Raw genomic sequence first — 16,927 nt, forward strand, 5'->3', positions numbered from 1 at the left:
TCAAAGACACCCAAGAACATCTTAATTACAGAATAGCTTAAACTGGTATTTTAAAGAAATATCTTTTTCACAGAAAATTTCTTTATCAGTTTTTAAGAGAATTAATGGAGCCACAAAAATCAGCATGCAATAAAATTATTAACGTCAGAGAAAATCCAAGTTATATCAGTATTCCACACCTTTTGTCAATAAACACATTCTAATTTTTACAGATTAACACAGCCCAGTGCCCATAGCACTTTTGTGCTTTGTATATTTAATCTCTGCCCACCTATAAAGTCAACTTCTGACGCCAGCCTTGGTGTTGATGCGACTAGAAAAGGAAAAGGAAAAAGAAAATACAACTCTTACCTTCAGGGAGCCAGAGATACTGGTTGAAGGATACAGTTACACAGCCATGTGTGCTAAATTAAATTTAGGTGAAGGGCAAATCTGTGTGCTGAATTTTCCCATTAAATAGGCTGTGGGAGCCATTCAATACAAAGATTGTATAAGAAGCTTGCTTAAATTCTCTCCTTCCCTGTGTGGAATTCTCATGGTAATTTCTTGCCCAGTGAAAATATTTTGTTCTGCAGCATCAAATATTTGCAGTGAGATTTAATATATTTCTATGGCTGCATTCTGCAAGATATTAAAGGAGCCAGGAACCATCAAGAAATACCAAAAGGGAAAAGAGACTCCCTTTTAAAAAACAACACAATGTATATTTCTGTAAATAAGTCTCCTAAGATTATTTTAGCACTTTCTAAAGTAGTGATTTAGTGCTGGTCTGGATAATACCCAGTAAAAATTTTCTTTTTTGCTTAAAAGATCATGAATTTTTAGCCTTTGCAGTACTGTGCATGTTAACAGTATAAAATTGAATTCTTAATGGTAAGTATCCATCATCTTGAAATGCAGATTACTGTTCTGTTGTAATACGTCTCAAAAGTTTATTCTTAGTAATTTTACCAGCCCTCACAGAGCAAAGGGGGAAATATCTCTGGATTGTGCAAGAAATAACAAAGCATCTTAATTTGTTTAGAAATTAAAGCATGCTCCAAATCTCCCCAAAGTGCATTTTGAAAAGATTGATCAGGCTTGGGAGAAAGGCTGAAAGCCACAAGTGCTTTGCAAACTTTAAAGAAGAGGTTATTTTTTGTTTGTTCCAGGAGCTCTACAGGAAGGACTGCAATTTGGCTGCTCAGCTTCTCCAGTGCAGCAAGAACTATGACAGGGCACATAAACTTTCCGAGGTAATGTGGCCAAACTTGTTCAATGACATAAATATTGTATGGAAAACAGGCTATTCTGCATGTATCAATTCCAGGATTTGTTTGCCCTCGAGGCTTTTATTCCTTTCAGCCAGGGGAGGCCTCGAGCACCTGCTGGTGTTTGTGCAGTCGGGGAGGTGCAGACAAAATCACAGCCCGTGGTGGAGCTTGAAGGGACCCTCTTTCCCCAAACCTCTGCTATCCAGCAGAATGGGCCTGCACTGATTGCCTGGAAAACAAAGGTTTTAGCAACACTGGAGTGCAGTGAACTCCAGAATGCAAAATGCCGTGCAGGAGCAGGGAAATGACAAGTTACAGGCGTCAGAGATCCTGATATAATCAATTTTCCTCCTGAAGCTATTTTCCAGCCCAGCTAGTTTCCAAATCCAAATTTTAAAATGGACTGCCAGAACAAATATCTTTTTCTAAAGAAACCAGAGCACCGAATGATTGATTTCCAAGGTGTAAACTTTAATTAACAATCCTCGCTTCCAAGGAAACGAGGCTTGAGAAATAGGCGCCTTAAAGGGGAGGTAAATATTATCTCAGTAAACAAGACAGTTCTTTAGGGATCCAGGCCCTGCACAAGGCAATAGCACCTTCCTCACCTATATTGTTTCAGTGAAGGTTACAGAGAAGAGCCTTACCTTCATCAGTCCCATCAGGTCAACATCCCCCCAAATGGCCTCTCTTGTGCAATTCTGCAATGGAATATTGCAAAGTTAAATTTGGAATGTACAAACCATCTGAAAGTCAGTAGATGGCTTCAGAGCACTGAACAACCCTGATTAATAAAGGTGGAGCAAGATTCTTTCATCCAACAGGCAATGATTTCACGGAACAGAACTTTCAAATTAACCATTATCTTGGTCCTGTTATTTTTGTTAACTGACTTCCCTTAGCAAGTTGTATCGAGGAATTATCATGACATTACTCACATTTGAACATTTGAAAGCAATCTACCTGTTCTAATTAGGACCTGAAAAGCATTTAATTGTTTATTTACAGAGAACTATCACAAATGTGAGGTCTCCCCACAATTTCCCAGACTGTCATATTCTCAGTTAAATAGGCAATCTCCACTCTTAAGTCCACACATTTATTAATTTAGCAAGTGTGAATGTGCTGTCACAGCCAATAAATTCTTTACAAATGCAAATATTGGCTGATAAACTATTGTATGTTATTCAGAAGCCTAAACTGTAGTAAAATATAGTAATGTGATAGCAGTATCATTTTAGTAATTCTCGTTTCCAGTGCAATGCCCACAAAATAACATTCTTTTTAACACATTTCATAATCTTAATAACATACATAAAATCGATCAAACAGTGGTGCTACACGACACTAAAATAAGAGTCGCCCTATACAGCATTTTCACATTAAATTAACTGTATTTTTTTTCCTCATTTCTGTGGCAATTTACACCAGACCTAGTTTACAACCTGTTTATTCAATCTTTGTTGCATCTGTACTTGCTATGACTAATGTTGCTGTCTGCCAGCAGACTGGCAATATCATTTATTTCCAATGCAAGACATATGAGTTAATTAGCAACATAATGATTAATCCAAAATATCCTGGAAGGTCTGTTGGTTGAAAAAACACTCGTCCTACTACAAATAACAAGAATGCCATTTCACTACATGCCATATTTTGAACACAGTGAGGTTTGGGGATTAAACCAGCTTTAAAAGCTTCCCAATGAAGCTAAAAGAGGATTCCGTATCTTACAAAATGTGAGGCCATGAGAAGGAGCAGGCACCTTAAAATTTCCTTTTCCAAAAATAAAGGGGAATGGAACAACTACAGGTATTTGTAGTGTTTTCTCCTCTAGAGGAACAAATTTAAGGAGGAAGTGAGATTGTTAAGGTCATAAGGTTAACCACTGATTATTTTATAGAAAGGAACTTCTACTTATAAAAAGAACATGCTGAGTAAATCAGAGTTCAGTCCAGCACTGAAGGGATAAATTCCCAAGTGGCATAAATCAACGTGAATATAAAAGGAGCTATCACAATCACAAACTCAAAACTTATTCCAAACATGAATTCTGATTTCCAGCAAGAAATACTGAGAGACAGCCTCTCTCACATTGCTGTCTGATCATTGACAGAGATCTGACGTGAGCAAGGCAGATAAAATTTGACAGGAAAGCGTGCTTGTTGATACCTAAGTAGGCTTCACCAAGGATTGTCATCTTTCTCTCTCTTGTGGTCCACATGACAGAATGGCAGGTGAAACCACCATCCACAATCCTGATCCTGAGTTTCTAAAAAAAAAATGTATTATTTCTGATATATAACAGACTTATTGATTAATTCTGTCACAGGACTAACAATGTGAATTCAGGTCTCAGTGCTTATTTCTGTCAGTGTGTTAGGACATGTTGAGGCTTATGTGGATGGTTGATCTGACAAGCAGTGTCTGACTGAAGGGGCAAGGAAGCCAGCTTGATCTGCTTCTTCCCACCACAGGAATAATCCTGTCACAACAGCCAGCACCACTTCTATAAGTGTCAGTCAGCTTTTCTGCATCTTCAAACAGCATTGTTTATCAAAGGTGATGCTGGAGGGCAGGAGCCAATTTGGCTGGGTTGTAGGCAAGATGAGCTTGAGGAAAGGCAAAAGAGGAACAGAATAGAACTGATCTCTTCCTCCTTCCTCACCCCTGTAGAGACCTCTGCACACCCACACTACCTTCAACTCACACCCAAGCACACAGTCTGGAAAGTGTTGTTTTAGGCTGCAATTCCCTACCTAACTGTTTAAGATTGTTGTTTACTCCATATTTCATTTACATCAGTAAAATAATCCTGGAAGTGCTGGGTTAATGGCTGAGCGTAGAGGCCTCTTCTAACCTGAGCAATTCTATGATCATTTTTATCAACCTGAAATAATTTGGAAGGGGACTTCAGTTTCATAGTGTTATCCATGAGGGAAAGCAGATGAAGATGTACAAATGTTACGTAAACAAACAAAAGTCATTGGATTATATTTGTTTCCAGAAATACACAAAGATTGTGGCCACCACATTAGCCAAAGAACCAGGTATGGTGAGCTGTGTAATGTCACAAACAGCACTCATCTGGCACCTCTATTGACATGTACCCTTTTCTCCTTTCTCCTTGCCATCTCTTTATGTTGCAGTTGCCCACTGACTTTCAGGAAAGAGTCAGCATCCACCTGGAAAAACACGGGTGCAGCCTTTCTGTCCCCTTGTGCCACACTTCTTACGCTGATACCATACCCACTTGCGTCATTGCCAAAGTACTGGAAAAACCTGACCCAAACAGCTTGTCCTCACACTTGTCCAGTCCATCCACGAGGGATCTCAACTTTCAGGACTCTGCTGGAAAAGTGGGACAAAGACCCCAGTACAAATCTGACATCTACTGCAGTGACACGGCCCTTTACTGCCCCGAGGAGAGGAGGAGGGAGAGGCGGCCGAGCGTGGACACGCAAGTGAAGGACGTGGGGTTCCTGCGGTCCCAGAACTCCACGGACAGCACTGTGGAAGAAGATGGTTTCCATTCCAGCTTCTCCCACGAAGCCTTCCCAGAGTACATCACCTCCCTGCCCACCTCCAGCTCCTACTCCAGCTTCAGCGTCACGTCTGAGGAGAAGGAGAACGCCCAAGCCAACACTCTGACAGCCTCCCAGCAAGCGATCTACATGAGCAACCGAGACGAGCTCTTTGAGAGGAAATCACCCGCGGGCTACGAGCACCAGGGGAGCCCCAGGTTTGCCAAGCCCAAGCCCGCACAGCACATGGAGCTTGCTGATGACAACGAGAACTCCCCCACTTTCACCAGGTCCCTGCCTCCATATGCAAACGAACCTTTTCATTTCTCAGCCATAGCACCACAGCAGGCGTTAGCAAACCAGAAAATGAGGAACGAGTGCAGGAGCACCCACCTTTCAGAAGAAGACTTGCCAGGGCGATGGAGGCAGCTGAGCGTGGAGGACATTGGAGCGTACTCCTACAGGAACGCTGGCAGGCTGTCACCCTGCAGTTTCTCAGAGCAGTACTACAGCAGCCCCATCAAGAAGGGGGACAGTCGAGCAAGCCCCATCTATGCTAGCTACAAAGCAGACAGCTGCTCAGAGGGAGACGACATCTGCCAAAGCAGACTTGTGGATTCTTGCTTCCTGAGAACAGACAGTGGCCTGAACATTGACATCAGCACAAGCTGTAAACAGGACAAATTGCCCACTTACAAAACAAAAGAATCAAGAGACCAAAAAAACGAAAGGATCACTGTCCAGTTATGCAGTAGCAAAAACATCGAAAATAGCCCGGTGTTGAAAAGAGAATATGTGGACGTGAGCCCCAACAGCTCAGCTGAGTCACTCAATCAGAGTTCAGTGGAGGCTTCAGAAATCCACCAGTCTTCCATGGATCAAGGGAGCCATCCGGGTGTTCACAGCAAACAGCCGCAGTTCCAGCGGACTGGGAGCACTGGTCTGAGTCGGAAGGACAGCCTTACAAAAGCACAGCTCTACGGAACCCTTCTGAACTAGGCATCTCCCCAAACGGCAATAAGACAGCAAACAAAAGGAAGAAAAGAGCATTTGATACTTCTAGAGAACAATGAGGTTCTAAGAAACAGGATTATTATAAAATATATATTCATAATGGTACTATATGTTTAAAACAGAATCTCTTCAAAAATGTTATACAGCACTTTTCACTTGACATCCTTTCCACATGGGAGATGGTCCCCTCCCCTCTTTTATAAACCTGAAATATTTTTATAAAGAAAAATGTATTTATTAGACTATCCTAAGCTATTTGAGCAGAATTCTTTTCCCTTCAAGCGGGTTTCTTATTTATTTTTGTGCATGAGGCCATCTGTGCCTAAATTCTTGAGGAAAAGGGTAAAATCATGATGGCAGTGACAAAAAAAATAAACCCACCTGATAAAATACCATAAAATGTCATGTGAAATCAAAACAAACAAGAATGGTGAATTTGAAGAAGTATATTTTTTAACAAGAATGGAATTGTATCTTAAGTTATTTCATACAAATGTATTTATGAGTGACTAATGTATGCACAAAGTGATACAAATATTTTGTTCTTTTAATCCACTGTGTTTCTGCTTTCCTATTTTTCCTTGTATACTACCTCAAAAGTAATTGAGGGTTTCTTTGTCACATTTTCTGTAGGCTTGCATTTATATTGTCTAAAATGCATGCAGTGTCATAATTAATACTGTATTTTGCATAACTTAATAAAAGACACCAGTGGATATATTTTGGGGTTGTTTTTGCCTTCATTCAATAGAACATGGAATTGCACTGAGGGGCATCAGTCCAGCAAATGTTAATGACTAAAGCTCTCGGATTGCTTTCTAAAAGAGCCTCTCTTTCTCTGTAAGCTCTAGAGAAAACTGGTTCACAGCCCATGGCCTCTGTGTGTGGGAGGATGACTTCTCATCAGCCTGCTGAAAGTAAGCAAGAGAAAAAAAAGTGTTTATCCACAGTCTTGACTTCACCAGACAGGGTTCTGCATACTGAATGAAAACAGAAAATTACTCAAAACGCAGTGATGCAAGCTCTTCCTCTGTTACTTGTATACTTGACACAATTTTTATGCCTTTATGACTGTTGCGTTCCACAGCTGCCCTTTCTGTAGCTTGGTATTTCTAACAGTGAATTTTCTAAAGCATAAGGAAAGTCTGGCCATCTGTAGCCTTTACTCCTGAGTCTGAGAAGATGTATTTTTACCTGTACTTTTGGCATTTCCTCCAGCAATTTTTATGTTTCTCACCATTTCACCATTATGGAGTGTACAACTGGGACAGAAGGAAAAGGCAGAGAGCAAGACGAGAGGAGGAGAAAAACAAAAAGGAGAGAAAGGGGAATCCTGGGGATTTTCTTCCCAGCTTCAGTGTTCCTGCTTGGTAAGAGGTAGAATACAGCAATAAATATTTAATGATTATTTTAAGTCATGTTCATATATCCTATACTTAAAATACTGACTCTTGGCAGCTCATGTGTGGGGGAAGACCTTGGTTAGTGCAGTATATGATAGTAATCAGTGGGATCACTTGGAAATATAAACTAGCTCCTTGTAAAGCTAAAATAATGATCAACTCAATAGGTATTAAGAAAATATGCTTTTTCTGCTGATTCTCTGAAAGCAGTTACCTGGCAACTATGAACCAGGACTACAGAACTGTTCATTTCCCACATAAGTGTCTTCAATCATGGAGCCACAGATTCAATGCACTTGGCAGGAGTAACTCCCATTGCTCTCCATTTCCTTATGTGTACTATAAAATTTTGACCATTATTGATGTGTGCAAGTACTTGCTGTGCTCTTTGGGAGATTGGGCATCAAGCTCCTGCAGTTCCTCCAGGGTCTGTTGCACCATGGAGAATAACGGCAGCAAATAATATCACACAGGTAAGGCACGAGATAGCTCCAAAGTGGTGCTCATTTCAGTACAAAACTATCGCATGCCTTGTGATTTTATGCTCCCCAACTTGCTCACAGTGAGTGTGAGAGGTAGGGCAGGCTGCAAATAATTGCATGAAGTCGATAATAAACACGTACAATGAGGTTTCCAAAGGCCAAGAGCTACTTATGGCAGGATGTGACCTGCAGTAAATTGACTTGGAGATACAGAAGAGCTGTTATTTCCCCCTTCGAAACACCAAGATAGAAAATAGATGTGAAAAAAAAAACCACACTGTTGACTCATTCAGGTATATAAAATTTAGACAATCCCTAAGGCAAGACATTAATTTCTCTGGTGAATGAATATAAGGATTTGTATGAAAGAGGTGAAAATTAACTGTTATCTCACCTAAGAAAATATGTAAGCTATGGAACAGTAAATTGTGTCATTTATGAACTGGAACACAGTGTCAGACTAATCCTTTTATAATATTGTTCATTATTTGACCTAAAGTGCTACTTTGGCAATTACACAAAATTACATTTCTTCTAGATATTATGTCTCTGATTATTTAATATCCTGTTCTACTATATTCTTTCATACTACTGCAGTTTCAAAGTCTGCTTCTATGGTTCACTTAACTCTTTTTCTCAGTTTATGTGCGCTAATACATAGATTAAACCCAACCTTTTCAGCCAATTAGTGCAAAGGTTTTTTGATAAAATAGCCTATAACCTTGTAACATTTTTCTGTAACGAATTCTGTTACAGAACAATATATTACCCTGTAATGAATTTCAACTGAATCAATCAAAATGGCTGTAAAAATTCTTCAGCTTTAATGTGTTGATTTAGTTTTCTCCTTAACTAGAAAAACTGACAATAATTTTGCTTATTTCCTATGAACACGAGAAAAAGTTTCAATAATTCACCAAAATTTTCTCAGATTTACAGATATACTATGGTTTAGTTTAATTTAAAAAAGAAAATTGAAAGATTAGAATAAAGGATTGATTCCTGGGATTTTGAGGTTAATTTTGTCACAATAAATTTAGATTTTTTTGAGACAATCACAGAGAAGAGCTGAAGCATAAGGACAAAATGATAATTGGTGTTTTCACCATAGATTCAAATTTTCTTTGTGGTAGTGTGGTAGTTTTTCCTAATTTTTTGCCTCCCTTCAGTTTTCACACAAGGAAGAAGTAATCCAGTTTTGAATTCTGTCACTAGAGATGTTGAAAACAGCCAATAGAGTTCTGCTGTGCCATCAGACAACCTGGTTGTACACACTGATAGTCACTGAGATTTTAGGAGTTTGAACCTTGTTAAAAAGAGACAAAGACAGAGAACAAGCCTGAACACAGATAAAAGGGGCAGTAGATCTGTCTGCCACCAGTTCCTCAGAGCACTTACCTTCTGTAGGACATTTCAGCAAAAGAACAGTAACTGATAGATCCTTCTTAGGAGAGCTGACTTCCCTTTTTCCTGCAGGAGGATGTGGTTTGATAAACTCTATTCTTATGTTCATTTAATGACAAGTGTCTCCAGAAAGCAAAAGAACAGATGTCCAGCAAAGTGCCAGAAACCCCTTCACTCCAGTGGCCAAGAATTTGCCATTAAATACCTTTCTTCAAGGACATAAATGTTCAATTTTCTAAGCATTACCAGAACACCAAGGTGTCTCCATGCTGCCACAAAACCTCACTTTTCCAAACCAAATTTCATGGGCAGGATTTGTAAGTAACTATGGCAGGAATTTTTATTGGATTCATTTTTTCATTTGCCACGAGTAAGAACAGAAAGGGCGAGTAAAAGAAGTGGCAAGTCCCCAACAGTGCAGTGAAGCAGAAGATGAAAAATGTCATTTTAATGATGAAAACCAAAAGCAGAATGAATATGACACAGAACACTGATCAGCAGGAAAATAAAGGGGGATCAGAAAGTGAAAGGGATCAGAGTGAGGCATATTGAATCACATATCAAAACAGACAAGAATACAAAAATGTTATTAAGGATATGGGTTATAATTCAACAGGAGTAACAGTGCAAAAATATTATGAAATCATGGAAAGAAAATGTATTTTTGAGATGTTTTCTCACTCCCAATTAATTTTGAAAAAAGGTGTGAAATCTCAATAATTATGAATAATGCAGGTCTCTTTTGTTAAACTTTTTAGAAGTCTAGAAATAGTTAATTTTTTTAAGTTTAAATCATGGCAAGCCATAACACTGGTCATTTTCAAGTCAACAGTTTCTAACTTGTTCACCCAAACTAGAAAATTAATCAAACTAATTCTTTCCCCTTCCAGCACTTTTAATTAAAAAGAATTTTCACTCCATAATCTATCACAGACCATGATTATGCAGCTACTTAGATTAATTTCCCCTTGTTTAATTTCAAAGTACTAATTAACATCTTTTGGACTTTCATATAAAATTCTTATCCCCCATTCATGTCTGCAACCTTGTAATCTTTACAGACTACTGTAAAATGTCTCCCTAAATATTGCTTAAATTGTGTAGATGTAGTCCTCTCAGATTTTTCTTTTGTAAGACACTCCTTTCAGGACACTAACTGCTTTTTATTCTCTTCAAGGAACATCCTCCTCACCTTTCTACTGCTGAACACCGTAACTTTTAATATGAACAGAGAGCTGTTCCAAGCCCCAGTACAAAAGTGCAGTTCAAGGAAAGGACTACACAGACGAGAGCAGCTCCTAAAGACCACACACACTGAGCTGCAAGCACCACACCATGGCATGTTGTCCACATGCTCTTATATTAACATTACCAGTTGTTTTCTCATTGTTTTTCTAATTTTTCCTCCGTGTCTTTGTAAACAAACTTCATTGTTAAAAACAACTCTGGGGATTCAGCCATTCTTTAACAACTTGCCATTCATTCGAGCGTCTCACATTATTTTCTCTTTGGTATTTTCTTTTTCCTGTATCTCAGTAATTGAGAGGTTTTGTTTAGCTGCAGCTAAAAAGAATAATTTGAATGTTCATGCAATGAAAGGTTTTGCTCCTTTTGTACCCCACAAGGTCTTAAACACCAGCCCAATGTCCCAGGCACCAAGGATTTGGAAGGCTGCTGTTCAAAACCCCCGAGCTCTCTCTTCCCCAGGCTCCTCAGCCCCAGAGCTGCAGAGAAGGGGACTCTGCTCTCTGCCAGATGGGAGCTCCTTAAGGCTGGTGTCAGCCCCACATCCCACACCTGTGGGCAGTGGTAAAGCCTCTCCCACCCCTCCTGCTGAGGCAAGGCTCATCCCTGCAGACATTTACTCCATCCCAGAGTAGGGAGAGCACCTTCGTCTGCAAGGGCCAAACAAGATGTATCCATACAAGAGGAAATTGTTGGAAAATATCCTTGAGGGGAGTTAAGTGCCTCCTCAACAACACACCCATCATGATAAATATACATTAATACTCTATCTGTGATTGTTCTGAAAAATTCTAATTTTTGAAGTCAGCTCTAATGAATATTTAAATATATTCACCCATTTCAATTTTTCCTTTGCAGTTTATGAGTCAGAGCAGACGTGCACGAGCTGCAGAGCCACAGCACTATTTACTACATTCAGCCAAGCAATGACAGCTCTGTGATTTAGAAGAAGAGAAACAACAGCAAGTCCCAGAATAATTAAATTTGTAATGTCAATGTCAGCCAATGTCCTTTCCCACTCCAGGTCTTCACATGTGACATTGAAAAACAGAGCACAAGGAATAAAAGCATCCTCAGCATACAAGGGTTATAAATTTCAGCAGGCTCCCACTCAAGAGGTTTTTTGTGAAAGTAGACTTTTTATTGTTACAGTAGAAATCCTCTTGATCTGGAGACAGTTATGTAGGGTGGCATGAGGAGGAAGACCTACACCCAATGTCCAGACAGCACAGAACATCTCACCTCAATAAACCACTGTGCCACCAACCTAAGGAAGTGGGGACAACAGCAGCAGCACTTCTAACTGATAAATTGCAAGTATTGACTCTGGTGGGATTATTTTTGGCAAGGAGATAAATCCGGATTTATGTTCACTTGACTTAAATTTGTCAATTTACTTCAATGGACCTTCAGCACTTCACAGTCTTTATCCTCCCCAAATGAGGGAAATGCTCTTATCCCTAAAGCCCTGGGAGTTACACTAAGATGACATGCCTAATCCCAGAGAGATAGTAAGGAGTTAGCTATTTTAGTTTTAGCAGATTTTAAGGCTCTTGGCCTTTTGCTTATGCTATAACTTGAGAAACAGATAAAGAATGAAGGCTCAAGTTCTCAAGCTCAGCCTTAGCACAGGAAGTGAATCATTGTTTTCTGATTCATCCCCACTTACCTGGGCTTTCAGAGTCCAGAATAGCCTGAAGGTGGGGAAGGAAAGACCTGACACTGGAAGAAAGATAATTCAAAAATTATTCTGTGCATCCAAACTATTAAAAGGCCAAATTATTCCTAAGACAGTCATGCTTAACTACAATAGAACTGGGTTTTTTCCATATTTTTCCCAGAAAATACATACACTGCCAAAGAAACTGAGCTGAGAACTTGCATGTTGCTGTTTTGAACCAACTTGGATTTTCCTGACAAGCTGCAAGGATAGATAAGGGAATGGAGGCAGAGCAAGGATGATTGCTCTGTCAGCACAAAATGCAGTAAAACATTCCAGTCACAACATTTACTGTATTCCCCTGATTTTCAGGGAACATTATGAAGACATCCCAGGAAAAGGCTTTTAGAAACAGACTATTTTCATTCAATCTAATTTTGACTTTTTTCGCCACCTCTTTTTAAAGAGAAAAAATTAAAATCATGTTTTGCAAGCTGCAGTGACATGGGGGTTTTTGCTGGAGCTGTCAGTCCTGCCTGTAAAGACCTGACTTGTGTCAGTAGGGAAAAACAATCCTGAAATGAAATCAGTTTAACAGAATAACATTTGCTACTCAAGGAGAAATGGTCTAATTGAAAAGAATGTCAGTAAACAGCTCATTACTGAGATTTCAGAGTCCACAAAGCTGAGGTGTGGGAACACAACAAATCCAGTGAAGTCATGCTTTATAAAGACCCCAAACAAGCATTTTATTTAAAATAGGTTTGGACTGCCTTTTACTCTTCTTTCATTCTCTATTGATGATGAAGATGAAATGCACTTTTTGGCACTCTAGATGACACCAATTAAACTTGATTTCTTGCTTCAGTTCTTAACTCCACTTGTCTCTGACTTCTAAGACTACTTTATTTTGAGCTTTGAATTTCTGCTTTGTTTAGAGAGAAAGTGTTGCTCCCACTCAAGCAACCTAACTTTCAACTCCTGAAAATGCATACACAACTCCCAAGCCCTACCAAATTGGTAATTTGTCCAACATCTGTATTTTATGCTTATAAAAAGTTAGGACAATTCCTCTATCTTTTTTTCCTTTAGTATTATGAAGGGTGGATTGTCTCTTATGACTTGATGATACAGTACTTGACAGAATAGTCTCTTGATTATAATTGCATAGGCCACGCATATTGCATTACCTGCCTACCATTACCAAATATCATGCTGTCTTATCCTTAGTATTTTTTCCTATTTTTTAACATTTCCTATTCACAGGTCAGTCCCTGGGCTAAGTACCTCACTTCACACCTGTCTGTACCTCATACAGAGAAATGAAGGGGACTATTTGAACTACCAGTATTTGAAGAAAGTCCATTACCCTGAGGTCTCCCTTTCCCCTGCAAAGCTTCTTAAACTGAAAGAGCAAAAGCCTCAGCATACAGGATTTGGAAATTACTACACAACAGCTGGGCTCCACCTCATTTTTCCACAGACACTGACACTGCATGGATCATATTTGTCAACACTCTGCAGTTTATATTTATACTCACTTGCATGCCAAAGCTATTTATCAATTTACACAAAAATTATCTGTTCAAAAAAGGCACCACCCTGGCCACAAATTTCCTTGGCACATCTGCACCTTCTTCCATTAGTGCCACCCACACCAGCTAGACACTGATACTTGGGAATTGCCCTGGATATTCTCCTGCTGAGTGGATAAAGCTTCACACAGCTGTCAAAAGAAATAGCTCTTACTGGAGAAAAATAAACCGAGCAAACAACAGAACAGGGAAGACTTCAAAGAAGCAGGACTGTTCAGAGAGCCCACTGGACTGGACTGGTGCAGCTGCTAAGGAGGTGATAAGGAACCTTTCTCCATCTGAGAAAGGCTTTCCACTTCACTGCAGAGCACACTCACTCTCTGCAGGAGCTGTACCACTGGCAAGAGCCTGGGAGAAGCATCGTGACTGCAACACTGCTGGCAGACAGCAACTAGCAATGTCTCTTCTCAGCTGCTCTTTCAGAGGCTGGTGACAGTCAGATTTTGATCCCATTTGAACCAGCACACATCTCAGGATGATGCTTTTAAGGCTCTCAGATGCTGTAGTAATAGTTGTATCCACACAGCAGCATTCCCTCATTCCATCAGTGATGGAGATCCCATAGGTTGTCCAGGCAGGTCGTGAAATTTGTGGCCTCCATAGCTCAAGGGGCAGCTGAGAATACCTGATGGGGGTAGGAGGAGGTAAAAAGGAAGGCAAGAGCACCAGAGAGAGAGAGGCATGTCTCCATTTCACTTTTTTCGGGTACACAATCCTAGCACTGCACAGCAACAGACCACAGACAACAGAATGAAGTCAGACTCATCAGAAAATGAAGGAGAAACACCAGTCAAGCCTGGGAACCTCCCAGACTTTGAGGATCAAGGGTACAATTATCTTATCATTTCCTGTTGTCCAAGAAATGGAGACTGGAAATCAGGAAAGAGTTTTGTTTTCCTGTGGGCTCACAGGGCAGACCTGAGAAAATCTTGGTGTCCCCTGATGTTGGAGAACCACATCTGCAGAGCAGGCACCAGGGCAACAGCTCCTCAGAAATGTACAACAGCGATGAAAAAAACATACAGCATAACTTCACCAACCTGTCAAATTTTTTCCTGTTTAATGGCAATGTCAGAGTCAGGCTTCTCCCTCATTGTGCTGGGTGAATTAATCAATTTTTCTCTGCTCCAGCCTATGTGTGTCAGGCAGGAGCTACCCACTGCATTCAAATGTTATGGTTTCGACATTCATCAGCATTTTCTCTCCTCCCTGAACACTAGTGAAAGTTTTCATGCCACAGTTTATTTACAGTACATTCAATTCATGCCTCTAGCCATTCTAGAGACTTCCCACACACCAAGTCTTATAAAGGCTTTAGGGCTCATTTTAAACCTACTGAAGACACACAGACTGTGCTCTCTGGCTATGGAATGTCACATTTAATTGTCTTATACATTTGAATCATGTTAAAATTATTCAGGAATTTAGAAAAAGTAGAATACAAACTGTAGATAAACTACTGATCTTGATCCTTGTCAGCATAACCCTCCCAGCAGCTACAGCGATCTATTCTGAATTCTATTTAACAAATGATTTTCCATTGGACTGCTGTGTTGGGATTGTTTGCCTAGAAAAAGAGCAGATATTTTTGCTGGGCCAGTCATTTATCTTTGTGTGTGTGCCCACATCTTTAATAGGAGGAAGATATTTTCCACCATGTAGCTCACAAATGTATATGTATTATGCCCAATACTTATATTAAACACATATATTATTATAAAATTATGACCATTTCATTTCAGTTGAAATTATTTTATTAGTAATTTAGATGAGTTCCAATCATGCAGAAAACTATTTGGTCTGAAACCTGAGAGTTGAATTGGCTGTTTTATAAAAGCAAGGTATACCCTTCTTACCCTAGGCACAGAAGAGATTATTTTCAGACTGCTAATACACAAATAAAAACACAATTTAAAGACAAAAAATAATCAGTACAGAAAACTGTACAATAATATTACAGTGGGAAACAAATGTGTCTGTTAAGCAGTGTAATTCCTTGAAAGATGAAGAACTGGTTCCCCTGGATGCTGGCACTCCTGCCTCAGACAGTTGCAGCTCACAGCAGAGATGTTGTTGTGTCAGGCTGACATGTGATGGGTTCAGCCTCCTGGAATATGAGATCTGCTTATTATTTCCCTCTTCATTCCAGAGGTTCAATTATTAGCTCTATTCCTTTTATTTATTGCACTAAAATGTTCAAAACACTCCTGAAAACAGTACTGCAATACAAAGTGTATAGCAGTTTGCTTTCCTTCTCCAAATAGTACCTTTTTTTTTTCTGCTTCCCAGCATTTCTGCAGGGGGACAGTTTTGTCCTAAGCTTAGATGCATCTTGGATAAAGGTGTGTAAATCAACACCTCACTCTGTGCCTTGGGACCATGTAGATTACACAACTAGAGATGAGAATGTCCTGGTTTCAGCACAAGGGAGACAGAGACCTGCTAATGTGGATCCAGAGGACAGCCATGAAGACTCTCCAAGGGCTGGAACCCCGAGGAAAGGCTGAGAATGCAGAAGTTGTTCAGATAGGAGAAGAGAAGGCTCCATGGAGATCTGTGTGACCTCCAGTACTTACTGGGGTCTTATAAAAGAGAGGGAGAACAACATTTTGTATAATGATAGGAGAAGAAGGAACAAGGGTTTTAAACTGAAAGAAGAGAGATTTAGATTAGATGTTAGGAAGATATTCTTTACTTGAAGGTGAGGGTGGTGAGGCACAGGAAGAGGTTGCCCAGAGAAGCTGTGGATGCCCCATCCCTGGAAGTGTCCAAGGCCAGGCTGGATGAAGCCTCCAACAATCTGGTCAAGTGGAAGGTGTCCCTGCCCTGTCAGAGGGGCTGGAGCTGGGTGGGCTTTAAGGTCCCTTCCAACCCAAACCATTCTGTGATTCTCCAAAACCTTATAAGAACAATTTCCAAAGCAAGCTTAAGAAATCCCATGCAAATGCAGCAGACTTTCAATTGCTAACAGCTGTGGCCAGCCCAGTCGAGGGTCTCCCCTGTAGCCATCACAAGGGTATTCCAGCAGCCTAATGATGCAGGAAAGGGCTGAGCACTCAAACCTGATTCACCTCCAGCCTCCTCTGGCTCCCACCTCCCACCTCCCTCTGCACAATGGTGAGGAGCCCTGTGAGAGCTGTCCAGGCACAACAGATTGCTCAGACAGCCAGCTACACCCTAGGTGCACCAATAGGTAACAGAGGTAGTGAAGAGAAATCAAGCTTTATCACCTCACTGGTTGCACATGCCATAACACCAGAAAATGTGCCTAAAAAGCTGCCTGGATGACAGGCTATTTTCTGAAAAACTAGGCACCACACCTATATGAACATGAAAGAATGTGTTTT

General features: G+C 40.2%; 1 protein-coding gene across 6 annotated transcripts in view; it reads left to right on the forward strand.

The window, feature by feature from the left end:
• Window positions 1-6,511, forward strand: part of BEGAIN (brain enriched guanylate kinase associated) — a 159,685-nt gene extending 153,174 nt beyond the window's left edge. For all 6 annotated transcript variants that reach the window (XM_033062691.2, XM_033062694.2, XM_033062695.2 and 3 more), the window contains 2 exons: window positions 1,152-1,235; window positions 4,403-6,511. In XM_033062691.2, the coding sequence (XP_032918582.1) occupies window positions 1,152-1,235; window positions 4,403-5,776 (1,458 nt within the window). In that variant the 3' untranslated portion in view covers window positions 5,777-6,511. The remainder of the gene's footprint in view (window positions 1-1,151; window positions 1,236-4,402) is intronic.
• Window positions 6,512-16,927: the final 10,416 nt, after the last annotated feature.

Source organism: Catharus ustulatus, chromosome 6, assembly GCF_009819885.2.
Source record: "Catharus ustulatus isolate bCatUst1 chromosome 6, bCatUst1.pri.v2, whole genome shotgun sequence".
In the NCBI taxonomy this organism is placed as follows: Eukaryota; Metazoa; Chordata; class Aves; order Passeriformes; family Turdidae; genus Catharus; species Catharus ustulatus.